The 26,495-nt window shown below is 40.2% G+C and overlaps 1 protein-coding gene across 6 annotated transcripts in view; it reads left to right on the top strand.

Moving 5' to 3' along the window:
• The window catches only part of CAB39L (calcium binding protein 39 like), a 59,791-nt gene that overhangs the window by 2,948 nt on the left and 30,348 nt on the right, over nucleotides 1-26,495 (top strand). The window contains exons 1-3 of one of the 6 annotated variants that reach the window (XM_084200938.1): nucleotides 13,117-13,245; nucleotides 13,459-13,683; nucleotides 22,706-22,854. In XM_084200938.1, the coding sequence (XP_084057064.1) occupies nucleotides 22,753-22,854 (102 nt within the window). In that variant the 5' untranslated portion in view covers nucleotides 13,117-13,245; nucleotides 13,459-13,683; nucleotides 22,706-22,752. Of the gene's footprint in view, nucleotides 1-13,116; nucleotides 13,246-13,318; nucleotides 13,684-14,329; nucleotides 14,439-22,705; nucleotides 22,855-26,495 lie in introns of those variants that run through there. The other 5 variants (XM_084200939.1, XM_084200940.1, XM_084200937.1 and 2 more) reach the window with 5 other exon arrangements.

The raw sequence follows: 26,495 nt of genomic DNA, 5'->3' as shown, positions 1-26,495 counted from the left end.
CAAAAGAACCAACCAAATAAAAAAAAAAAACCAAACCAAACAAAGAAAAACCCCCAGAGAACCCACAAAAACTTATTTGGCTCAGCTATATTTAACTGAATAATTTTTCCCATCTCATTTGCTGTGCAGCCACTTGGTATTTGTGCTTTACTCAGGGAATTGGAGGTGGTCTGGGTGCAAAATGAGCATCTAGAAATCAATGGATTGCTTTCTAATTTTATTGTTGGTGTCATTTATCTCAATTTAAAATGTTTGAGCCAACTACTTTTACAGTATGAGGAAAGTGGTGGTATGGGCAGAATACTTACCATATCTAGGTTATTTTGGATGGTCTTATCACTCAGCAGAGCCTCGACCTCTCTGTGTTCTCAGTCGTGCTGGATCAAAATCCCCTCCTGCCTTTTTTTGCAGACAGTGCAGTCAAATGGGTTTCTCTTGTAAGTGCTTGGCTTTAACTTTGTTGTTACCTTTTTTCCCTGTAAAATTCTTGAATGACTAGAACCAAAGAAGCTGTGTTAAAAATATGGTTGACATTCTTTCACTAAGTGAACCATGGGCCCAAATCTTTGTAACCCTTTCTTCTTAAGAAAAAAAAAAGCCCTTTTTCTGAAGACGTGTTCCTCAAGTGATTCCAGTGTATGAATTTGGCATTCCTCTCACAGAAGTGGATACATATACTATTTGTTACAAAGTAATCACAATTTAGATTACATTCAGGCTGGTATAAAATAAAAAAAAGCTTTAATAAGATTAAATGCTTCTCGACACATAAATTTAATGTGCATTAAAAAAAATAAGCCCACCAAACACCGCTGTTTATCACAGTAATTTATGTGGAATTGGTTTCTGTCCAGTTTGTGATGAACTAGTTAGTTGAGAAGTTTTTTGGTAGCATAATTTGCCTTCACCTAAACTGAAGAATTGTTTTTAAGAACGAAATTATTTTGTTAACAAATTCATAGCAAGGTGTTACAACCCTTGCATTGACAGATCAGATGTGTGGTTGCAACCTGGGTGTAGAAATCAGCAGAAAGGGACAGGATTTTTTTAAAAACTGTTTTGCCTGACAGATATTGTAGAAATATTTTAAAATTGCACACCCCTACTAAGACTTTTGTAATTGGATGGATTATTTTTTCCTTTGTTCTTTTAATATTGTCCGTATTGATAGAGGTAGTTCAAAAATTTCACACAATTTACATTTAGAACGTCCTCCACACTTCTCCTCACTTGTCCAAAAGCTGCACTTTTAGGGGAGGTAAGAGGGGGTTTGTTTTCTTCTGGCTGTTACATTTTCATGGTGCCCAGCAGGCTGATCTGCCTCCCTCTGCAGTCATGTCATTCCTAGAACTGATGCAAGGGAGGTGATTGCAGTAAGGGCTAGAATTCTCATTTTGACAGCAAGGTGTCCTTAGAGCAACTTGATAAACTGTGAAACAACATTTTAAAATTATTTTACAACATGAGTTAAAAACACCCTTTCTGATATCACAGTAATGTTTGTACCTTGCTTTTCCTGCTGCAAGAGACAATAATTAAGATGGAAGAAAGTACTGCTGCATAACTGGGTTTTGAAATGTGGAGACAGCTTATCTTTGGGTGGTCTCTCTTAAAGATACTGTGTCAATGTGGCACAAAGACACTTGTACAAATTGATACATACAAATTTATTGCAGCAAAAAATGCAGTTTGTTTGCTCTTGAGTGTGGGAAGGAAGTTGTGTGCGGCTTTGTAAGTCCAGGCACTGGATACTGCTGAATGTAGAGAGATTAATATTATGTGGGAAGGGCTCCTGTCTAGCAGCTGTAGTGTCCTGAGCATTCAGCTCTTTGTTTTGCCTATTTTCATATGTCAGCAGGGAGGCATGGCTGTATCAGCTTTCCCTCTTCAAGTGTACCTTTTAATTGTGTACTCTCACTTTCTGCAGTTCACTGGCAGTCAGACAGTTCTTTTTCACTTCTGCAAATAAGCAAAACTTATTTTGGACTACCAGTTCATGGTGGTCATTCACTCCCTGTTGTTTATGGCTACAAGAGAAGCTGTCTGCAATATATGATTAATTTGTTGTTAGAAATAAGCACCAAATTGAACCTTATAGAGTGGGTGCAGGACTGCATGCTGGTTGTAGTCCTCTGTTAGGGCACATATTGTGTATACCATATAGTCCCTGGGAAAAATCTGTGGGGGGAGGGGTAATTTTTTTTTTTTTTTTACAAATTAGTTTAAGTAAATGAGCCAAAAAAGGCTGAATCTTCTAAATAAAAGCTTATTACTTAGGAATTGTGTTGACCTTTGGTCCTACTTATCTGCAGACCATTAATAGGGCTTGTCTTTTACATTACAATCCATGTTTAGGTCTGTATCTGCTTGCAACATCTGTACTGCTCTGTTTGCAAGCATCACACACAGCCTTGGGCAAAATATGGAAGTAAAAGATAAAGTGCTCTAGGTTGAAGGCAGTTTGAATGAGGACAGGATCGAATGTACTCTGAGGTCAAGCTGGCTTGGTGGTCTTTAGGTTGTGTGTTGGTTGGAAAAGTTTTTCCCTTCAAGAAAGCAGCATTAATGAGAGGAGATACACTCCTCTACAATTCTTCAGTGTTCCACCCTTTTGTCAGGGAAGGGAAGATGCTAGCAGAGGATTTGCTGAGATATTCTTAAGCTATTCTGGTTGCTCGGGCAGCAGTTAAGTGCTAGTTAAAAATGCACAGCGATGTCATCCATTGTTTTTCCTCCCTTGCTGAACTCTCTCCACACTGTAAACTGTTTCCTCACCAGGGTTCCTAATGTTCAGCACAGGTCATCAGGCCATGGGAGAAGACTGCTGCAAAAACTTGAGGGACTCAGCAAATCTCCTCTGTGTGATGTGATGTGATGTGATGTGATGTGATGTGATGTGATGTGATGTGATGTGATGTGATGTGATGTGATGTGCTGCTACATCACTGATACACTCCTAGCCCTGCCTACAAGAGTGTCCCCCAAAGCTGGGGTGCACCTGGGGATGTGGGAACATGATGGCTCTCTGGAATAGGTGCAAATACAAAAAGATGGTTTCAGCAAAGGGAGAGTCACATCTTGATTTAGAAGTGGTTCCAAGGCAGCAGCCAATACATAGGAATTAGTACAAGTAACTTTTATAGAGATGATTACAGAAAACTCACTGGATTTTCTTTAGGATTTAAGGCTAATAAGAAGTTTAAAAATACCAAGAGCAAAAAGAACAGTGACATTTGTCTGATGGCTGTGCTAAAGTTGCCAGCAATGATGCTGAAAATACAGAACTGTTCCATATTTCTGTAGTGAGAATGAAGATAAATATTGCAAATAATCTCATAACTGTGAACAAATGCATCATATTCCAGCAGTAAGTAAAGACTGAAAGAACACTTATGAAAATTTATGGAGGCTGAGAGGTTTTTTTTTAATGTCTAATGTAAAACTCCAAAATTTTAAGGATTGTCATGAAGTAAAATATTCAACATCGTTAATAGGAAACATATTATAAAATGTCTAGTATTTCTGATTATGGGTTTGATGTATTCTGGCTAAGAAACTCAATCTTGAAAATACTACTGTCAATAAGAATATTTTAATTTATATATAATTTTTTGACGTTCAGTAATTGGATGTTTGTTTGCAAAAAATAAATAAATAAAATCCCCAAATGAACACACAGTTGAAAGGAAATGCACAATCCTTTCTGACAGTTTTATCTAGGCCACACAGAGTAGAAAGATGATAAGTGATGGCATAGCCTCATGTATTTGATTGAATCAAAGAGCATCTTGGCTGACTCTTTCAAAAGATGGACTCAAAGATTTTTGAAGTTAATAACCATGGGAAGAGGCTGGATATGCCTTAAAAGATGAGGAACAGTATCTGAAAATACTTAAATGTGTCAAGACTCATGGGCAACAGGCAGTGGACAAGTGGACTGCACTCCCTGTAGATAAGTGATAGCCAAGAGCTGACAGGAGTTGAAAACACTGAATGCAGAGTGGGAGATTTCTTTTGCAGTATTAATGATCTTGCTTCCATAATACAATCAGGTTTGATTTCAAGACATTTTTTAATTGAAGTCAGTACTGGTTGTAGGTGTCAGAAAACTATGTGTACACTTCATGAAGGTGGTGATGAAGAAGTAAATTCTGAGTTTGTTGAAGTGATTTAGACACATACCTATGCATGAATAAAATGAAGAGCCTTCAAAGAGCACGTTTGGGAACACAAGAATCATGGCTTCAGGGAGCAGAAAGTAAAGCAGAATATGAAGTTTCAGAAAATGAAAAAAACCCAAAACATTGAAAGTGGTAACCAGTTAACTGTTGCACTGTGCTATTAATGGGTTTCACAGATTCTTCAGCACTTGAAATTAGTGTTAAAATACAAAATCTTTTAAAAAGCTGCTCTTGTTTAAGAAGCTGTTAAGCTTTGGGGAACCAGAGTTAATATTTGAATTTTTTGAACTCCTTTGCTGATAGTAACAACATTCATTTATTGTTTTGATAAGGACAAAAAAATCTATTTCAAACTTATTTTAAATCCAAATAAGGTCTTATTTTGTAAGTGTAGGAATCATATAGAACTGTCTTTAGTTTTGAAAGAAAAGCCAGTCTGTGTAAATTGTCACAGTGTCATACTATTTATTACTTTTGAACTTCTATGTCATCTGTTTTTAGTTTGTTTTTTTTTTTAATTGAAAAAACATGAAAATAGGTAATGTTGTTGTTGGGCTAAATGACAAGGTATTAAATAGCTTATGTTCACATCTTTGGTTACCTGGCTGCAATGCAGCTCTCTGGATACAGGCCTTTGTGTGCTGAAATATTTCAATGGAAGTTCTTATGCTTGTGAAAGTAATTTCATCCCATGATGACAGCTAGGGGAGACTGTCTTGCTGTGGTCATGGAAAGCTGAACTGATTCGACTCTTGCTGGGTGACCTTCTCACGGCGTTCTGCCTGCTCTCAGAAAACAAGCCATTTCTTTTCAGGGGTACTTGGGTGGAAACTCCAAAATTTGCCACAATGCCAGACATAATTTTATGTCCTTATGAGCATTGCAGTTCTGAAAGAAACAGTTTTGAGGCTTTTCTGTCTGAATTGTGCTATTGGGCCTAGAGCTGTCATAGATTCAAGGTGCTGCATGCAAATATATTAGAAAACATGTTCTGCAGGTGATCAGGCTCAGATAGCATCTAGCTAAAAATATTTTTTTGCAAAGATAATAGATAACTTCTCATGTCTGGGCTGCTACAGCTTGAGACTCTTTTTTCATTTGAGAGGCGTACACCTTACTTATTTTCAGTGCTAAACATGACTTTTAGAAGTGGACAGTAGCAGTCTTTTACCCTTCAGAAATGTAGATTTTGATGGCAGATAAATTTATTTTGTGAATGCACACTGCCAAAGCCCATGCAGAGAAGAAAATTATCAATTGCTTCTGTGGGAAGGGAACAGGTATGTGAGAAAGCCTGAGAAAGTCGATTTCTTAAACTATTTTCAGAGGGTGTGACAAAGTTTGTGAGTTTAGGTCTGTGTGCTGTGTGATGTTGAAGCTGCCATATTTCATTAGGAGATGTCTTGAGGAGTGATGTTTGCCAAGAAGATTTCTGTGAGTATATTTGACCTGTTACAATCTATATATCTAGAGCTTGCCATTTATGTCATGTGCTGAGTGGTTTTCTCCCAGGTATCCAGAGCCTGTGAGAGATCTCCACTGTTGAGGCTACACAGAAATGGAGTTGAATCAAAGCACACCCAGGTGCCAGAGCTGCTCTCCGTCCAGAACAGAAATTGTCTAGAAGATGAATACACTGCTCATGTTGGTCCTTGTTCAGAACAGACTTGGCTAAAAAATGCCAGTCTGCAGCATGCCTGCTGCCATTTAAGGACTTCAGGGCATAACCCTGGTTTATTAATTAAAACAAAAGGAACTCAACTCTTAATTGGACACTTTGTAGTTGTATGTGTCTGACATAATAATTAATTTGTAATGTCAGTTGTTGGGCAACAGGGATGGGGGGAACAGCAGATGGATTTTTAGTGGTGTGGGAATGTGCATGGACACGTTTTCCCCACTGGGGACTTCAAAGAATACCCTACAGGTTAATTTGCTCAATATAGTCAATTTTTGGCCAGAATGTACTACAGAGGTCTTTAGGAAGGCACTGGAGGTTCCTTCCTGGGACCAGAAAAATATGTTACTAAAATGTGAGACAGGGGCTTTGTGACTACAGGAACTGTTCACCACCTAACAGGAAGATAACATTAAAGTGATGGTAAAATACTTACTGTGGGACAGAGAAGTGCAAACACCCTTTGTTTCATCAACTGGCCATGTATCTGTCACATGAAGGCAAATATGTTTGCAATCTGACAAGCGATGAATATACTTAATTGTTTGTCAGGAGGAATGACTTTGGGGTACTTGTGAAGACAATCTCTCCTTGTGCAGCTTGAGCTTGATGAGTTCTCAAGGTTCCCTATCCTTTTCCAATATGTTAAATTGATGTTGTTGCAAGACAAAACTGGTGAAGAACAAAATGTGAGAAGATGTGGGTTTTCTTTCTCCAGGGGAGCAGTGTTGGCACAAGAGATTTTCTTGTGTGACTTTAGGCAAGTCAATTTAGGGCAACACTTGCTTAAGTATTACAGTTGTTTTTCAAGAATTATAGTAATGCTTGGCTTGACTTTCATTATTTGACACTGGGAAAAAACTGTAGTTCTTCATCTAAGAGTAGCAGTTTAGACTTTTAGCCTAGTATTGTTCTGGTTTTGTTTTGACTGTTCTGCTTGAGTAGAATTCTTAACCTGTGTGAGAAGAGACTCAGAAGTTTATTGTGTCTGTGGGCATGGTTTCTGGAGATCTGAATCACACAAACTTCAGGACTGTTATTCCAGCCTGCAGGAAAAGGACACAAGTAAGCTGGGTTCTGTCTGCTGTGTTTGTTTGGGTTCCATCACTGCAGTGTCAAAGCACCTTATGGTGTTGAATGCATAAATTTTCCAGTGGGGAGACTAAGTGGCTTTTCCAAGATCACATAGTGTGACATGAATAGGAGCTGACATTTCTTAGATCTGAACTCATCTTATTCATGGATATAATACCATGCCTCTGTATGGGACTTTCTGGTAGTACTTGTTCTCTTGTCTTGGGGTGACCACTTGAAAAATACAATGGTTCTGCAGGTAAATCCTGGCTTTGCTGCCCTGAAGAAGGAACTAACTGGAATGCAATAAATTGATGCTGGAGATTGTCTTGTTTGGTCCCTCATACACAGGAAATAGCAGTCTCTGAGCTGTCTTGGCCGCTCAGTCTTGACAGTCAGAAGCAATCTTGAGCAATCTGTTGTATCTGAGTATGCAGAAGGGATTTAAGAATCCCCCTAGAAGGGGAACAGTGCTCCTTTGGGATCTTTAAAGTGAAAGGTGTGTAACTATCCTTCATGGTGATTTTGGATGATGCTTCAGGAAACCTCAAAGGTGCTGATTGCCAGAAGCAGAAGAAGAGTAGAGTAGCCCTTCCTATGGCATATGTTTCTTTTTCTACTTTGCTCTTGGTGTCAGCCCCTCTTAGAGGTAGGATTTAATGGAGCTTTGTCTGATCCAGAATGATGATTCCTATCTCCTGGTATTCTTTAACAGTATATTTTGGAGTGCACACCTTTGGGTGTTTGCTTGATGTCACCTCATTTTCCTCATACTGAATTGGGTGTTTCAGTGAGCGCCTCACAGGAGCATTTAACTTGTGTTTTAAATTTAGCTTAATTTTGTTTGTCTGCAAGTCATCTGGAAAGCATCTGATGAAAGATGCTTTAGCCTTCTGTAGTAGTGGTCAGTAGAGGAAAAGTCTTAAATCCCAAACTGCCTTCCAGCTTGTCAGAAACATTCATACATTGTGTTTCAAGAAATTATAGACATCAAAGGGAAGTTGATCTGCCCAGCATTTTCACAGCATATCACCATTGCTGAGGTAAATATGCAATAACTTTCAGCTTTCAGCTTCAAGCACTCTTAGGAAGATTAAAGCTCTGTTGTCTTTAACCAGCAAGGAAGTTGTAGGGAACTTCTATAGAGCTTTTTGGTTAGTGAGCCTGGTGGCAGGGAATGTCTTAACCTGCAGTACTCTGCTCTGCCTAACATTAAGAAAAGTGCTTGGTGAAGTTATGTGGAGATCAGTAACTAAATTCAATACTTTCAAGGAGACTAAACACTATTAATATTGTTTGACTGTTTCAGAAAGCGGAGATCACAGATAAATGCTTTTATACACTTAAAATTCAATTCCATGAAGAAAAGTGTGTTTTTAGTGTGCTGCTATAGAAACTGCAAGATTGGCACACATGTGATGAGCAGTTTTAGGTCTTCAGCAAAGCTCTTTTTGTTGCACCTCTTGAAATGGTCTTTTCTCTTCCCATTTTTAATTCTGTGAATGGACCTTAAGGAAACAAACAAACAAACAAACATGGCCACTAAGGTGATTGACTGTACAGAACTGAGATGGAAGCAGTTTGGAGAGGTGAAAGCTTTAATTATTTTAAAAATACCTGCTTGGCTCTTCAGGCAGTCACTGATTTTGGGGGGCTAGTTTCTGTTTGCATGAGTCTGCAGGTAAAAAGCCTGATGTGGTCATCAGGCTGTGTTCCTCCACTCATAAAAGTGGGAGTGCAGCTATGGTTCTTATTTGTGTTTTATGTTGGGACACAGTAGATAAGGGACACAATTAACATTTTATAAGTGACTTTAGGGCAGACATAAAATTTTAATATTTTATATTTTTCAGCCGTTGGGCTGTAGTAACCTTCTGTTTAGACGCAATGCACTTGGGAGTGGGAATGCTCAAGGAAAGGGATTAATTTTAGTTGACTTTCTCTAATGATGGAACTGGATGCCTTTAAAATGACTAAACTTTTAAATACACTGGCCTGTAGATAAAGTTTAAATAACAAAAGTTTCTGGTTGAAAGGCCAGTGTCAGTGCTTGGTTTCTGGAGTGATTGCACACATGAATAACACATTCAGTAAAATCTCATGAGCAGTTTATAAGAGCTGTTGCAGGTCTTAAAAACCCCCCAAACCTCAGCTAAACCAAACATCATCTTAGCAACTGTATTTGCATTAAACAAATCAGGAGGGAAAAGCCGTATGTCCTTAAAAGCGCTAGAGGGAGCTAGGAGGAAGAAGAGGGGAACATAATTGTTGAAGACATGTCTGCATTTTTAGGAGTAGCTTATATAAAGCATCCATTTAAATTCTTCCACTCACTTCAGCTAAAATGCAGCTACAGGTCAGCCACTGCATCTTGGTGCTCTCTGTTTTCCACACTTCACTGAAGAAATATCAATTTTCTAGTCCTGGGAGAGGCCAGAAGCTTTGCTGCTTTTTACATGGCTGTAGGGAAAACCACCTGCTCCTCCATAGTCTGTATCCCTTCTTTTTTGCCTTATTTTTTATTTGGATGAGCAGCCAAATGTTAATTTGGCTTTTGGTGCTTGTAGCTGTTTTGGGGGGACTGGTACACAGGCTCAGTTCCAAGCTTGTGTCCCTCTGAGATTACACAGAGAGAGAAAGTGTGTGTGTTATGTGTCTGTATTTGGGATCTACTCCATGAAGAAAAATTCATTTGCATTAATCTGAAGTGGCCACAGTGCTCTTGCAGGGATTCTGAAGAAATTGAGTATCTGTGGACTCACAGAATAACACAGAAATATGAAGTTACTGTAAAGCATCTTATTTATGAGGTTTTAGAAGTGTTGTTGGGCACTTTTTATATTGCTCTGCCGTAAAGCTAAATGCTTTGAGTTAAAGTGTAACAGCTTTACGATATAGATTATATAATTAACTTGTTTTTAGTTCCCCTCCACCCCAATAAACTGCCAAACTATCAAAATGTTGATATCTTGGGATTTGTAAGAATAGCATGAAATCCTGTGGGGGATGTTCTTTAGTTTCCAGGTTTTAGAGGGTGGGGGAATCTTTTTAGTATGCTAAAGCTTCTCCTCTTGATATTCAGCATTGCACAACTAAACCTGTTGCTGTGGAGAACTGAATTTTGATGGCCTGGGGCATTGAGCAATTTGGGGGGAAGGAAGGATGTTGTTGTTATTATTATTAGAGGCTGCTTAGGACTTTGGAATGCTGGAAGTAATCTCAGAGAAGGTAGACAGACTGGAAATGGATGATTAAATAAGCAAAATTAATATATATATGCCATGTGTTTATCATCTGCTGCCGCAATTTATGGCAATTTCACTCACTGTTGAAGTTCCCTAATTTCTCTTTTCCACATTAGAAAATAAAGGGTAAGGGCAGGAAAAATCAATTGGGGGTTTTCTTCCTTTGGTCTGATGGAATGATTTTAAGTTATAAAATCAAGGACGAACATTTCTCAAATGTATTTTAACCATGCCTTAGCCTGAGGATTCTGCCCTCTTTAAAGGAAGCAAATATAATGAAATTTAAATATGTGGAAGCTGAAGTACTTTAGCAGTGCAGAGATTTTTTTTTTTCCATGTACTTTAGGACTGTAAAGATTTATGGTCTATTTATAATTACATCATTCTAGATTTTAGATGGCTACAAATTAAGAATTGAAGAAAACATATTTTGGAAATATTTAATAACCTCTTGGCAACAAAAACCCCCAACAAACAGATAAGAACGCAAGTAATTATGGCTTAATTCCTATTGAATGGTTCAGGGCCTTTTCCTGTCATCTGAGAATTAACTCTACTTAAGATGAAGCAGAATATTGTAATAGCAGAGAATCTTTTTTTCCCCTGCCCCCTTAGCTACCTTGTTTTGTGCAGTTTCTTGTACTGCAATGCAGGGATGGAGGCAGGTGGATTTCTTGCTCTCTAGCTCTCCAGAGGGCTCCTATTAAAGCCCTAAAAGATTTCCTCAGGTAGAAGATGGGAAAAGTTGAACTGTAATATTGAGTGCAAATTCAATTTATTGTTCTGAATCAGGAAAACGGGCATATTTAGTCTGAAACAAAGGATAGTTACTTTGTAGATAAATTTCTTATACTTCCAAAAAGCTGGGATACTCAGAATGGTCTGTGAATATTTTATGGAGTGCAGTGATACACAAACTATCCCCACTGGGGTGCAACTAAAACATATTTGTTGTGATATTTCAATCTTTTTTTGTGATAGTTTGGTTTCAGGATAACATCTACCACTGTTGAACTCCACGGTACAACAAAAAGTTGGGGTTCTACCTGTTGAAGCGATGGTGGATTTACAATAGCAAAGATCAAATTTTTCTTGGGACAGGTAGAGGAAAAAAGTTTTTCTCTTAAAAACACACAGGGGAAGCAGTGATGCACTTGGATTGTTGTGCTGCCTTAGGAAAAGCCAGCACTGTCAGCAGTAGCCCGAGGGTAGAGTGTTTATCATTTGACTTCCGCTGTTTATCCAAAGGCCGAGGTATCCAATAAAAAAGAAAGGGCCGATGCCAGAGTGGGTGTAAGGTGCCACAAGGCCCAGCTCCCCTTCCCTTCCCCACCCAGCTGGCACAGAGCAGGGCATCCATGACAAGGTGCCCAGTGCCAGTTTTTCTCCCCGAGTCCTTCATGCCACGACACATGTGTGCAGGTTGTTCGTGTGCCTCCTGAGCTTCGTGGGTGGCTCATCCTGTTCAGAGCTTGGCATCCACAGTGTCCCTTGCTGAGCTCTCTGTGGAGGTGGCCTGGAGAGGAAAACTGGTCAGTGGTGGCTGATGTGTAGCCTTTAATTTGGTGCTGGAAGAATATTTCACAAGGGGTTTGGAGCAGAAATTGCCACTTGGTGTCACTTGTTGCAGTGCTTTCTGGTGCAGCGGGAGCAGCACTAATTAATGCCTGTCCCAGTGCTGTTCAGGGCAGTCCAAAAACACGGGGCTGCAGTATCTTGATGATCTATTAGGTGAAGTGTGAGCAGAAATGGTGACGTGCTTTACTGATAAGTTGAGAGTACAAATCTGCTGATCTAAGGTTGGCTTGGTGCCTCCTGTTCAAAGGCAGGAGCAAATGCAGGGAGGTTAAGGGAGCAGGGGTGGCTCCTGCCTCTCTGAGCCCAGGAGTGACAGGCGAGTGGCTCTTCAAAGGGAGGATTTGGGATACTCCTATGTGCTTCAGTTCAGAGCTGGCATTGCAAGCAAAGGCTGGTAGCCCTTTAAAAGGTGCCTGTTTCATCTGTATTCCTCAGAAATTAGGTTTCTCGTGCACTTTTGGCTGCCTGTAATGTAGAGCTGTGAATAGCTGCTGCAGGTGAGCCTTAAATCAAGCTCTGATGCAACTGTAGCGCTGCTAACTCTGAGATCAGCTCCCCAAGCAAATGTAGCATAGCAAATGATTTTTAATAATGTAGGACTTTGGCTAGGCTATGCCCTGAGGAAGAAGTGATGGGAGGTAAACTTTTCCCCCCAAGCTGGAGAGCTTGGCAGGAAGACATGCTGGGCACACATCCCAGCTGGGACTCGGCCAAGATCCAGATGAAGATACATTTTAAATCCCACCTTGAAGAGCCTGTAGTAAAGCATCCTTCTTTCCCTGCTCTTAACAGCTGGGGGCAGAGGGGACAGCACTTGCCATTCCCTTTGGGAATGTGTGGCGCTTGCCAAACAATAGTTGCCGAGAGAGAAAAATGAATCACTAAAAATTCCTTTAATTACATTTTCCTGTATTTGTACGCTTGATAATAGCTGGTAGCACTTGTTTCAGAATACTTTATGCTTTTTTCCCCATCACATTAGCCTTTGAAAAAATACTTTGGGCTAATGCTTTTCTTCATCAGGATTTAAATTTTGCTCAGAATATACTGCAGATGGGTGGGTTTTTTTATCCCCTCAAGTATTATTGTGGAAAAGTATTTGGATCTTTGTGTAATATTATATAGTCAGGCAGGAAGCAGCTTATCTGCAGCTTTTCTGGACAGGACTTTATCGAAAGATGTGGTGTGTGAGCATGTTGATTTTTTTTATTATCTTGTAACAACAACTCGCTGTTGGGCTCCCTTATTTGCATTCCTAGCAGGACGGCAAGGTGAATAATTTAATTCCAGCAGTTTACGCCACGTGATGGTGCGAGGACCCGTCAGCGATGCCTCCCCCTGCACCGACAGACTTTGGAGAGGAATGGAAACTTACAGAAGTGATGCGAAATTGTCGCATGTCCTCCCTTAACCCAGGGGAAATCTCTCGGCGGAGCGATCACTTCATCCTTTGCTTTTCCGCGCGTTCCTCTGACGTGGAGTTTGGGGGGTGTGTGTGTGTGAGCCTGTGAGCAAGACGTGCGAGGGAGTGGGAAGCGGGGAGGGCAGTGGGGGGAAAACGCACACCCAGGCACAGAGCTCGTCGGAGCAGGAACAGCGAGGAGCCGGGAGTCCAGCCGCAGGCAGCGGGGAGTGGAAATTTACAGCTGCTTGTGAGCGCCTGTGCATGTCCAAGTGATCCTTTCTGCTCACGCTTTTCCAGAGGCTGACGGCCGCTCGGCAGGAGAGGAGCGGGAGGCCGAATCGCGGGATCCCCGGGCTCCGCCACTTGTCGGCGATCGGCGGGGGGAATAAAGCGGGATTAAATGGAAGATCACTGAAGGCGGCTGCTGGCGGCGCGGGCTGCAGGGAGGCGGCAGAGCTGTCTTCAGCACCTGGCCATGGGGCTGCGCTCGGCTGCCTAGGAGCCCCCAGCTTCCCACTCACGGTAAGTGTCAGCCGAGGTGATGTCCTCCGAGCCACGGAAAGTTGAGGGATTTAACGAAACTTTTTTTTTTTCCAGCTAGCACCAGCCTTTTGGTAACAAACCGCTCGCCTGCTTGTTCTCGATAGTTGGGCTGGTAGCTTTTTATAGCTTTGTAAACTGTGTTACCAGGAGTGGCTCTTTAACGCAGGCAACCCTAAACAATGCTCCTCCTGTTACATAAGGCGCTGGCTCTGCGACCAAGCACTCCGTGTCCATGGAATATCTCTGGAAATGGCTTTATTTACAGTGTGGTTTCCAAAAATAAAATATCTGCAATATATCATTTCTCCTGCTCCTCTCCGCGGGCTGCCTGCAGCTGCGGGCTGGCTCTTGGGATGCAGAGGAATGAGAGCGTGGCCACTTGCATAAGGCAGGGGGAAGGAAGGAGATGAAGGGAGGATGAGCGCGCGTGTGAACTGCCTCGAGGAACGGCCGATGGAAATGTCCCAGCTCCTCGTTTGCAGCCCATAGGTCCTGTCCGCTTCAAATGCTGATTCTGTGCCGTGGGCGATTCATAAAGTCTTTGTCAGGCAGAACTACAATGGAGCTTAAGGGAAGTTGGGGTCTTTCTTAAAAGCAAAGGCTCTTTCTTGGGCTAATATTATGAGTGAAGTGAAATTACTGCTATAGAAAATTATTTTAATCCATTACGAAGCTATTGAAAGTAACACAGCAGACTTGCTACGGATTTGACCAAATGAATGCTGTGTAGAGAGGTAAGTTTTGTAATATTGGACCAAATACAAAAATAGTATCCATGTTCCTCACTAATGAATTTAGAGGAAGTCCTATTCCCTCTTGGCTGCTGCCTGTGTTATTTAAATTATGTTACCCGTTTCCATTATTTCTACAGACACTATTCCTACTAGAAATGGATATTTAACTTGGTTTTCCTTTTACTTAAGTAAATGAAAAGCTGTTAAGGGCTCTTCTGTGAGAATTGTGTGTACTTCAGAGACGTTTGTTAAGAGAGCTCTCTCTGCATGACTGAGTTTGTGGGAGTTTTGCTATGGACTACAGTTAGGCATGGAATTGAATTCTTAATCTTTTAGGCTTTAAAGGTCTCTGTGGTTGCAAATGCAAATTGGGATTCCAAATATTTTTGACTCATCAATCCTGCAAATTTGGTGGCTGTAAAACCTCTGGTTTTGTATATTTCTAGTTTGTTTGAATGTGAAGTGATAACCTACCACTTCTAGCTAGTTCATCAGCATGACTGGGAGAGCCTATGTAATCCTGAGATACAGATAAATGATGGTGATGTGAGTGGGGTGCCACAGGTGCCATTTCTGCATGGGTGAGAATCTGAATGTTACCTGGCATTGCAGTGTGCAAATGCTGTTTTGTAATAAAATAATAATAAAAAATATAATATAATATAATATAATATAATATAATATAATATAATATAATATAATATAATATAATATAATATAATATAATATAATATAATATAATATAATATAATATAATATAATATAATATAATATAATATAATATAATATAATATAATATAATATAATATAATATAATATAATATAATATAATATAATATAATATAATATAATATAATATAATATATGTGAAAACACAAGACTTCCAATAGAAGGACACAAGGTAGCAAAATGTCCTTAACTTCAATTCTGTTCTCTGTACCCTACTCATGATAGATTTAGATTAGGTATTGAAAAGGAATTTTTTATGGTGAGGGTGGTGAGACTGGCACAGGATGCTGAGAGAAACTGTGAATGCTCCATCCCTGGAAATGTTCTAGGCCAGGTTGGATGGGGCTCTTTGCAGCCTGGTCTAGTGGAAGGTGTCCTTGCCCATGGCAGGGGGCTTGGAACCAGATGATCTTTATGGTTCCTTCCAACACAAACTATTCTATGATTAGTATTTTGTTTGTATTGCCACACATTTATACCCCCTTTATGATCATCACTGCCTCATTCTGGGTATGATTGGTGAACATCTGAGCTGTAGCATCTGGTCCAGCAGCCCTACCCTCCTCCCATGCCCTTCTTTCCCTCTTGTGCTGGTACAGCCCTAGACTGTATCTGGGCAGAACTGGACTGGAAACCTGTGTGACCTTTTTTTTTCCCCAGCAGGCTATTTCTTGTTAACCTGGGTCACTTCCCTGACCTGGCTCTCCATGTGGCCCTGGAACAGCTGAATGGCTCCCACAGAGGCTGTAGGGATGTGATTACATGTGGAGCAGGGTGTCACCATCATAGAACAAAGCATCTATCAAAATAGATTGCCTCAGTGGCCAGATTGCTTTTTGGTGTTTCATTTTATCCCCTGTGTTTGCTGAAAAAACTGTACATATAGGTTTTTTTTCCCTTGTTTTTTACTAAAGTGGCATTCAAGCACTCAGGTAAAAAGAGTTAACAATTTTTTCAAGTGCTTCCATAGAGCTACACCATAGCACTTGAGTGGAGCAGCACCGTGAGTGCCTTCAGTTTCGTAACAGTATTGAACAATGCTGTGATATTATTATTCTCATTCTGTAGAGGTGATCAGATTAAGGGCAGAGCTGCCTACTTCTTTTCCATGTCTGATCTTCAGGATGCTTACCATCTGCTAAAAAAGTGGCATTTGTGGTGATGGTAGGCATTACTGTGATGTTTTGTGTGTTCAGGTGAAGTTTCAGCTAATATCCATCTGCATTTCAGGTAATTCAACAAGTAGGCAACATCAAAGCTTATGATGAGTAAATTCTTGAGTTTTTGGAAAAATCAAGCTGCCAAACAGAGATGGCATTCATTCACCCTAACCATAAAACGGTCCCATCTTCTGTTAATCTTTTGTCTCATTTGCAGTGCACCTTCCAAAATCTGCAACTCATTGAGAATTTGCAGAGTAGTTGCTTGTTCCATAGCCTGGATTCCTTCTGCATATCAAGTAAAATGTGGATTGTGTGAGGGGACTGCACTGGGGAGGGTGAAAGGACAAACTGGGCTTCTTGAGCGCTCACCACACATGGGGGCTTCCATCTCCTGGTTTGAGGACTTTGCTCTGTCATTGCAACAGCTTTCCCAAATATGGCAGGAGGGAGAAATGAGGGCTTCTTCCATTATGTGGAGACTGAATTAGACAAAATGATGAAGAAAGTGTGCTAACTCGGGACCAGCACCTTTGTGGGTCATAGGCACACTGCAGTGACTGGGAAATGAAGCTCTTTCTTTCCATTCAACTCTCACACAATATGAGTTATTGAAGTGGATTGATTCTTTTCAATAACTTGATGAAGGTTGGGAGCTAAGGCAAGACAAATGTCTGATACTCCATGGGAAGGAAATTTTTTTTCTCGTGTATTTTTGAAGACCAAATATTTTGTCCAGAGGAGATCTGCAAAGAGTGCATGGATGGGCTCACGTGCTCTCTTCCATTCTTGCATTTGTGGACAGGAAGAAGCCTTTGTTACTGAGCTGCTTCACTGAATCTCTTCATAGTGGGATGGGCTGCTGAGCAGAGTGGTGTTGCTGGGTGCATTTTTCTTTCATTGTGCTTACAAATTCAGTTGCGCTATGATATTTTGAGGAAGCATTTGACTTAAAAGCAGAGAAATTGTGGAGAGTGCCTACAATCAGAACTAGATCTCTTTCTGTACTTTATAGCTGTGCTAAATTTTTTTTAGTACATTCTCTTTATGAGCAGATAAACTGGCAGAAGAGATATTTTGAAGCCTGATAAAGTGTCGGCTTTGTTGTCACATGATCTAGGTTGCATTCCTGACACAGCCACTGGTTTTTTTGTATGTGGCCTTGGGTAAGTCCTGTCATCTCTCTGTGTTTCAGCTTCTCCCTTTGCAGAGGAGACAGAATAAAAGTATGTAGATAGGTTTTTCGAAATTGTGTTTTCCATCTTTGTTGAATGTGTGTAGAGTGGGAGACCTCTGAGAGACTGTATGCCCTGAATATGAAGGGATGTTAACTTTGACAAGCTACTGAATACCCTAAAAGTCATGTCTTGTAAACCAGCTCTGGATTCAATTCACTGTTTTGGTCTGTGTGGTCTTTTTTTTTCCTTTTTTTTTCCTGACTTGAACAGAAACAGGCTGACATTTAGAAAGTGGTTCATTATTGTTTCATTTTGGTGTTTCTATGGCTTATCTAACATAAAATCAGCGCCATTTTTTTCTCCCAAACAAAGATGGAATGGTATTCCATGAGAGTATTTTTGTAAAAGTAGAGTTTCTAAAATGTGCTGGACACTGCAAGTCTGGTGTCTGAAATGTCATGTTCACACTGATGGAAACAGCAGGCTTAGGAAACTTCATTTCCTCCTACAGCACTGCCAAGGCATTTTCCTCATGACTGGGAGAGACAGTCTCTGAGACCAGGAGAGCTGGTCTGGTAAGATACAACTGTTTCTTTCCTTGGTCTCATAAGCTCCTCTCAAGAGCACCAGTGAAATAACATCATCAAAACTAAATGTTTCACAAGTTGGCTGGTTCTCCATTATGAGTTCAGGAGTGTCCACAATCCATTTTTGATGTTATGAAAACATATGTTGAATAACCATTAGATGGAAAAAAAATTCCTAGAAAGTGGGAAAGAAAGGGGTTCATTCAGCCCTGTCTCTTGCTGCCAGACAGCAGTGTCAAAAATTTATGAACAGATGCTCTGTAGTGTGCCTGGTAGATTAGGTCATTTCAAAACCTCAAAGCTCCAATGGGTGGAAACCTTTACATTTCCAGCTGAAGTTTATACATCAGCAGTTTTTAGCCATTTGCTTCTGCATAAATAAAGTGTTATTGTTATTTAAGCTGAAAGACCTTTTTCAGCTTTCCTGTATTTTTATTCTAAAGTTATGAAGGTGAGAACTTTTAGCCTCCATGGCATGCTGGTCTTCCCATTTTTCTGGCCATCCAGTGTGCTTCTCTCCACCCACTCTAACCTCTGTTGATTCTACTTGACTCTGGGTCTACAGTGTTCTGTATGAAGGTCTATCAACACTGTGTACAAAGGCACAGATGCCCTTTCCTTTCTACTGACCATTATTTTTGTGATTCGTCACAGATTTGCATCTTTCTCTCATCTGTAAAATACTTGTGTGTTTGTATCTGTCACCAGCTGCTTGTTTTCATCATTTCTCATGGTAAGTCCTCAGCTTGAAGCAGATATTCTTAGAATGGTTTGGGTTGGAAGGAACCTTTAAAGGTCATCTAGTTCAATTCCCTCTATCATGGAAGTCTTCAACTAGATCAGGTGGCTCAGAGTCCTGTCCAATTTGATCTTGAATGTTTCTGGGGATCTGGAACATCTACAAACTGTGTCTCATCTACCCTTCAGTATTATCTGACACTTTCTACTCTTAACTTTTATCCCATTTTTATTACCTTTGTTCTTGACTCCATCCAGTTTTCCAGGTAATGATACTCCTGTCCTGTTATGTGTTGATAATATCTTTTTATTTTCAGTCACCACAATTTTTGGATAGGCTCTTAATTCCTATGCCTCTCTAAATATGATACCATCCACAGATTGCTCTTGCTTTCTCAGTCAGATGACACAATAATTTTCTTCTTCAACTAATTTTTTGGTGCATTTTCATGTTTCATACATGGATTCTACTCTGTTTTCTCTGTTTAAAATATATTTAGAAGGGATTGTAGTATGACCTAACTTTGGTGAGCCTGTGTTGCATTTTTTTTCAGTTGTCATTCTTCTTAGTTTTTCAGTTATTTTTAGACTGAAGTTATGTGGTCACACTGTCCATTTCTCATCCCTGTTCCTTTCTCATGGTAACTTTTGAACTTACTGTGAAATTTCAAGCAACCTTGACAGAGGACTAGATAGATGCCTGGAAAAAAACAAGTTCCAAAAAACATACCAAAAAAAAGTTATGTAAATAATAAGGCTTCTAAACCAAATTATTCCCTCTACTGAACAGAAGACTTTCCAAGAAAAAGCTTAGAGAGCAGAGAGCTGGTACAGAGAGGAAGACAGGACAGAAATGCCCAGCTGCGATAAAAGCTTCTTTAATAAGAGCTTGTGCTTTCTTTGATTCTGGAAGCTCCAGTCATGGGGAGCAAAGCTGGAGGAGAGGAGTCCTTGTTTTGCCACTTGCCTTATTGGATAGCCAGCCATGAGACTAAGGAATACAGCTCCCAAATCTCAGCAGAGTGACTTTACCCCCATGTGCTTCTGCCTGTAGTTGTGAACAGCACATGTACCCCTAGAAGACTCCTGCATGGGCAACCAAAAGGTTCTGCAGCTGCCAGTATGTATTTTCTGAAGTGATGGATCATCTTTTGCCAGGTTAAAAACTGTATCCTGAGAAGGGATAAATCCAGAAGTGTTATTTCATGCACATCTGTGGCTCTTCTCCCTTGACTTTGTATCTAAAACTTTGTATCTAATGAAGTAACGCAGAGACTTGGCTCTTGTTCAACAGAGCGATGAATTAAAGAGTTTCTTGAGTCTCTTCCTGCCCTATTATTGGTGCTTTTGTTGTTGTGATTAAGCTGCTGGTAGGTTATGTAGTGGGGAAAAATGGTGTTTTATCACTGAGCAGTGTTCTTGTGATTTGCTGGTGAGACTGGAACCATGCAGTGGAAAAGTCCTGGTTCTATGGCAAAATTAGTGATTATTTGAAATACAGACACATTATTCTAGACAGCCATGTAAGTTATTTTTTAAGAGGAAATAATAGTTTATTGTCAGCATTTCTGTTAGAAATGTGAACTTCATTTTAAAAAAACCTCAGAACCTCCAGCTCATGAGTACTTAATTAAAAAAATCAATTTATCTCCCCCTTTTCTTTTCTTTGTGCAAAGACTTCTGAGAGGAAAAGATGAAGGGATGACTTTAGCAATCTGAGTATACCCACCCCACCCTGGATGAAAAGAATTCTTTTCTGAAATGCAACTCGCCTGTTAAGCTCCTGATTTCAGACTCTCTGTCTCTTGCATCATCACATCCTCATGCCATGCCTTCAGGATAATAAAAACATGCAGAATCAGGTCCTTCTCAAAGTGTATTGTGAATTATTAATCTTCTATTTGCACCACATTTGGGATTACGGAGTGCTTGGCGCTTGCTAGCAGCATCTAAACAACTTTATTGTGTAATACTGGTTTCACAGTCTTTGCCAGTGCTGGTGTGTGCCCCAAAAGGTGACTTGTGGGTGCACCTTGCACCTTGTCAGGCTGAGGTGGGACTCTGCTCTGGTGACTGGTGCTGCCAAAACTTGCACCTCTGAGCTGCATGGGAGCAGAACTCTGCAGCTGGGAGCTCAGCTGAGGAGTGAAGGTCGTGTAGCTAAAACTGGAGAAATAAAAATGAGTTTGAACTGGACCATGAGGAGCTTGAAAATGAGAACTCGAAAGTGGTGAGGTTTCAGGCACTGAATGTGAAAATATCCCTGTAAAACTGACCTAGCAACAAATGAGAAGCTATATACAAATTCACCTATTTTGGACACTGTAAAAGAACTTTTGGTTTAAATAAGACATTCAAAAATATTTCCTGTGTGTCATAGAAACTCTTCTTGTAAAGATACTCTGCAGAAGTGTTTTGAAATGATTTTAAATAAGATATTACGATAAAGTCTGTATAGATTTTGCTTCTAAACTTTGAATTCATTTTGTACTTGGCTGTTTTATATGGTTACTATTTATAGTTCCAGTAGAATGTATGCCTAATCTGGGTATTAATTCCATAGGTTATTTGGGGATTAGTAACACATGGATGTATGGCTCAAATGGGATCATATTTCCTGATGGACTCTGTAGTGTGCCCACAGTAACAATGAAGCATGACAGGAGTTGGTTCTTTGGGACCACTGGGTTTTCTTTACACTGTGTGTATTGTGCTTCTTTAGTTCTCTTGTTTGAAACCTCTCATATAAAGCTTTTTTTAACAGCAAATATTTGTTGGAGAATAATGGGGTTAAAGTGGTTTGTGTGTGTATTTATGTTTTCACAACTGATTTTACAAATGTGTGTGTGGAGGAATTGTGATGTTTTTCTTTTGTTGTGGAAGGAGATGAAAGTTTGAGATTATTTTTTGCTTTTTGTTCTTTTTTCCCCCCCTTTTTACCTCTTTTTTATTGTGCAAACTGGAATGCAGTCCAGAACAGTGCTGAGCTTCTAACCAGACCATATTCCCATCTGTAGTCGGTCATTGACTTCAATAGATCTTTGTATTGACCCTCAGCAAAACCCATAAGAATTCACAGCCTAAGCAGAAACTGAGCTACTTGGTTTCTTTCATATATAAATACAGTGATGTAGTATTTGCCTTTCTAACCATACAGAAGAAGAATGTTTCAAATTAAACAAACAATCCATTTTCATTAAAATGCTCAGTCTGTCATTTAAATGTAATGAATGTGTTGGTGTTTATATTTGGGCCTGATCCTCTGTTCCTTATTTAACTCAGGCAATGTTCTACACCAGTGAGATCTGACCCACGGATTCTTGAAGTCTGTCAGGCTTAGGGGATAGCTTAAACCATTTCCTCTCAATGTCCCCTAGGCTGACAAGGCAGAGCAACAGAAGAAGAAGGAGATGGCAGAGAGGCTGGGGCTCCATTTTGCAATGCTTTAAGCAAAAGGTGCTTTTGGAGTGCTGGCACCTGCAGTTGGTTTTCTGCACTGTGATGGAGCTGGTGAAGTCTGACAGAAACCCAAATGTGAAATCTAGTGGAGCCTGCCAGATGTGCAGTGTCCAAAATACATTGGACATGGGCATGGACTTGCTGGAGTACTGACCTGTAGGTCAGAGCTTCCTGCAGGAAGCATCCAGCTCCTGTGCAGGTGCTGGGTAGTTGCTTTTCATGTTCTAATGGTGTCTTGTGAATCCTCAATGAAATTGCAAGAACTACACATGAGAACTTTCACCGCTCCACTGGGTGGCTGAAGCAAAATGTAGTGCCTGAGGTGCAACATTATCTTGTTCATAGTGTCTATGTGTGTTTTTATTACGTTTTGGTACAAACCCTAAAAGCTGTTTTTGCTTGCTGTTTCATTTAAGGCAGTCCTCTTCTATCCTGAAGGAAGAAATCCAGGTGAAGGAAGACCATGCCTTTGTTTAGTAAATCGCACAAAAATCCTGCTGAGATTGTGAAAGTTCTGAAAGAAAACATGGCCATATTGGAGAAACAAGAAAAAAAGACAGACAAGGTATGAGGTAATGTTGTAGAAGACCAATAAGGTTTTTATGCTGGGAGAACAGCAGAATAAAGGGAATAACATGTTTGGTCACTGCCCTGACTCTGCGAGTGCTTGCCTGTGGATGTAGTTGTGTGTTTGAATGGTTCTGCTGAAATCAGGGGGCTTTTGCATAAATAAAATTCATAAAGTCTGGGGCTCAGACTGAAAATGCTGAGATCCAGGAGCCTCAGCCAAAACAAAGGGTGATCTCCCACTACTTTAAACAGTGATGAATCTAGCAAAACAGCTTGGAAGGCTATGTGAAAACTATTGTACTGTTAATGGTGTTAACAGAATAACAAATGGGGTTGCCAATTGATGTGTAGGTACCCACAGAGAAAAACTCTACTTCTGATGCACACTGTTTCCAAAAACCAGGAAAGCTGTATGTGTCCAGATGTGTATGAAAGAGATCTCACTCTGTTCATCCTTTCTAATATTCTGGGTGCCAGTGCTTCCTAAAAGAGCTGTGTTACTCATTTTCTATTTATAGTGCTACGCTTTTGCTAATATTACTGCTCTCTTCTAATTCCATGACACAGAGTCGAGTTACTTTTGCTGCTTTTCCAGTGACCACTTGGTAGGTCAACGCAACACACAAAATCCTCCCAGTTAGGAATTTGAGCTTGTATAAATTTTTTTAAATTTTTTTTTTAATTTTTATTTTTTGCATCTGAGACTGGCCCTCTACACTATTGCTGGAGTAGAAATATATGGTTTTAGTTAACAAATTGACTTTAAGTTAGACAACAGACTAACTTTAAGTTAAAAGTGATTGTCAGTGGAAGCAGAAATAGCTGATAAGGAACACTAATACATTTGCCATGGGGCTGATGTTTGCATGTGAGCATGTTGTGCTTCCCCCACCTTGTGCAGGAAGTTGTATGAAAACAAACCCAACCCAAAAAGTAGGCATGGAGCCCTTTGCACCCTTAGTGGAATCCTCTTGAAACTTTTTGGTTCAAAGCAAGTAGCTCAGAGTGCGTTAATTACGTAAGGTAAGTCACATGGATTTCTGGGAGTCCTCTGGTATTTGATGTTTCATTCTGAAATACCTTCAGTAACCTGAGGATGGAGAGAATTTGTCTCTGAACTAAAACATAAAATAAGTAACTAAATAAATCAACAGAATCTGTTCTGCCCTGCTGAATTCATCCTTTGGAGCCTGATTAAAGAAGACTTTCAAAGCAGAAGTTCCATACTTGGATTTCTTTTTGATCTGCTTTGCAGAGTGACTCCTCAGGGTTGTGGTTTTGAGAATTTTTGGCTTTGAGCTGGTTTGTATATTTGGGTGTCAGTGACAAGGAGAAATTCAGACTTAGAAAATTGAGTGCTCAATGTAAATTTTTCGTGAAAGTCAGAACAGCTGGTGTGTGCTTTCCTCACAGAGCAAAAGATACAGAATGTTTCCCTGGCGTATTAGATTGGAAACATCAATGGTGCCTATCAGGAAGAGACTGAATTTCACTTGGTTTTTGTGTACCTCATTGCTATGGGGTAGAGGCTGTTCCTGGGCTGAATGGGGGTGGTCAGGGGAGAGGAGAGAGAGAGACAAGGCAGTCCCTTAACAGCAATGCAGAAGGTGAGGAAAGCCTTTTTTGCATTGGTTTAAGCTTATGTGGCCTGTTGACTCAGGGCTTTGTACTGTAATGTCAAGGAAGCACATAGTGTCCTTTTCCTTGCAGAAGGAAAGGTTAGAGACTCCTTGGCAGTTCTGCCTTTCATCTAAAGTGTTCCACTGAGCTGTCCTGAAATAAATACCTGTTAAAGAAAATAGCTAAATTTATTCTCCTGAGTTTATGGAAGTAAATCATTAGGACTATCTTTACTACTGAGATGGTGATAAACTTTAAATACTGGCAGGAAAAATAGCTCTTGCAAAACCACCCAGCCCAATCCCACCTGCTGCTATCCATTCAGGTTTGTGAACTTAGTAATGCCATTTCTAAGTGTTGTTTGCAGTTTGAGTTGGAGAAGAAAAGACAATGGGAAGACTTTCAGTGGCCCAAAGGTTTTCAAAATATACTCAGTCATGCTAATGAGTAATGTCTTTTCATGAGAATGATTGGAGGAATGTAACTGAAAACAAAAGCAAAGAGAAACAAAGCACAGTGCTGTACTCTGTGCTCTTGTAAACCTAGCAAGGTTTTTAACTTTATCTCCAATTTGATTTCTGGAGGGAGGAGAAATTTGCAAACTTTCATAAAGCGCCTAGAGGTTTAGCTACTGCAAGAGCCACAGACCCTGGATGTCTGAGAGCTGGGTTTGGACCCTGTAGCCCTGTGACCTGAGAAGTTTGTGACTCAGGGCGGTCCAATTTTTCAGATTTCTAGCTCCTAGTCTACTGTAAGAACTAAAAGAGTATTGTTATGCCTCACCACAAAACCAAGGTTCCCAGCACTTCCAGGGTACAACTTCAGAGCATCCCTGATTTTGTGTGCAGAGTAGTTTCCAACTAGGACTTGCTTCAGATGCTTAAACAAGAAGATTTATCCTGTGACAATTAAGCTGTTATTGTAGTACAGCCAATGTGGTGTGTGGGTTGAGACAGCCAAAAGCTGCTAATACAGGCAGAATTGGCAGAGAAGTGGGACAAAGCCTGAATTAACTGCAGGGCTGGCAGAGAACCTCCTTTCCTTTCCAGCTGAGAAATCGTATGAGGTGAAGATGCTGTGGGCAGCCAGGAGGGCACAAGGTCAGACAGAGAGGGGCTTGATGCTTCTAATACAACTTTGTGCAACTTTCAGCAGGAACCATCCATGTCTTAGATGGGATGTTTTTAAATAATGCAGAAAGGATCATTCTTGCCAAGCTGTGCAGTGCACAGGTACAGGGAACTTTGCAGCAGAGCAGTTAAGCCTTCTCAGGTAATGGGAAGAGGGTGGAGGATATAACTTGATAAACAGCATGCAGAGAAGCCAGTTGAAAGTGCAAAGGAAATTATACATCTTTTCTGAGGCATTTACACATGCACACATAATATACAGAGGTTTGCACTCTTCCTTCATGATGCTTTTTGTTACTCATGGAATAGTACCCATTCAAGCTTTAGCTAAACTCTAGTGACTGCACTAGCATCTGTCTCCTTAGATAAGGATTGAATTCGACCCACTTTCTCCACGTGTCTAATTTTTTTTAAGCTATTAATGTGTGTTGTGTTGCCATAGTGCTTTCTGATGCTTTTTAAACACTCCCAACTTAAAAACAGGCCAAGTTTTGATGTTTGGTTCTTACTTTTTTATGTGGGCTTTCTTGTTTGTTTGCTTGCATGGATATATGCGTGCTTAAAGTGTTGCCATTTTCTCAGCTACATTTTGATGGTTGATAGACCACAGGCTGAGAAGTGCCAGCACATCTGGCTCCTTTTCTTCTGAAGTGCTCTTTCTAATACCTTGCTTTTACAAATTTTTAAAAAATAATATCTATTTTGAAGGGATTTCAGCACTGGCATATTTAATGCAATAATTGTGAGGTTAAGTAGGGTAAGACAGAGCTGATAAAGTGGACTAAAATGTTCTTTATCAACAATCCTCCTCTTTTCCAACATCTGAAATGAAATAAGGTGTGCTTTGAACATATACAATTGCTGACATCCTGTTTGGGCTTTGATG

This window comes from Fringilla coelebs (genome assembly GCF_963513975.1).
Source record: "Fringilla coelebs genome assembly, chromosome: 2".
Lineage (NCBI taxonomy): Eukaryota > Metazoa > Chordata > Aves > Passeriformes > Fringillidae > Fringilla > Fringilla coelebs.
Note: the sequence above shows the minus strand (reverse complement) of the source record. Positions and strands in the feature narration are given on the sequence as shown.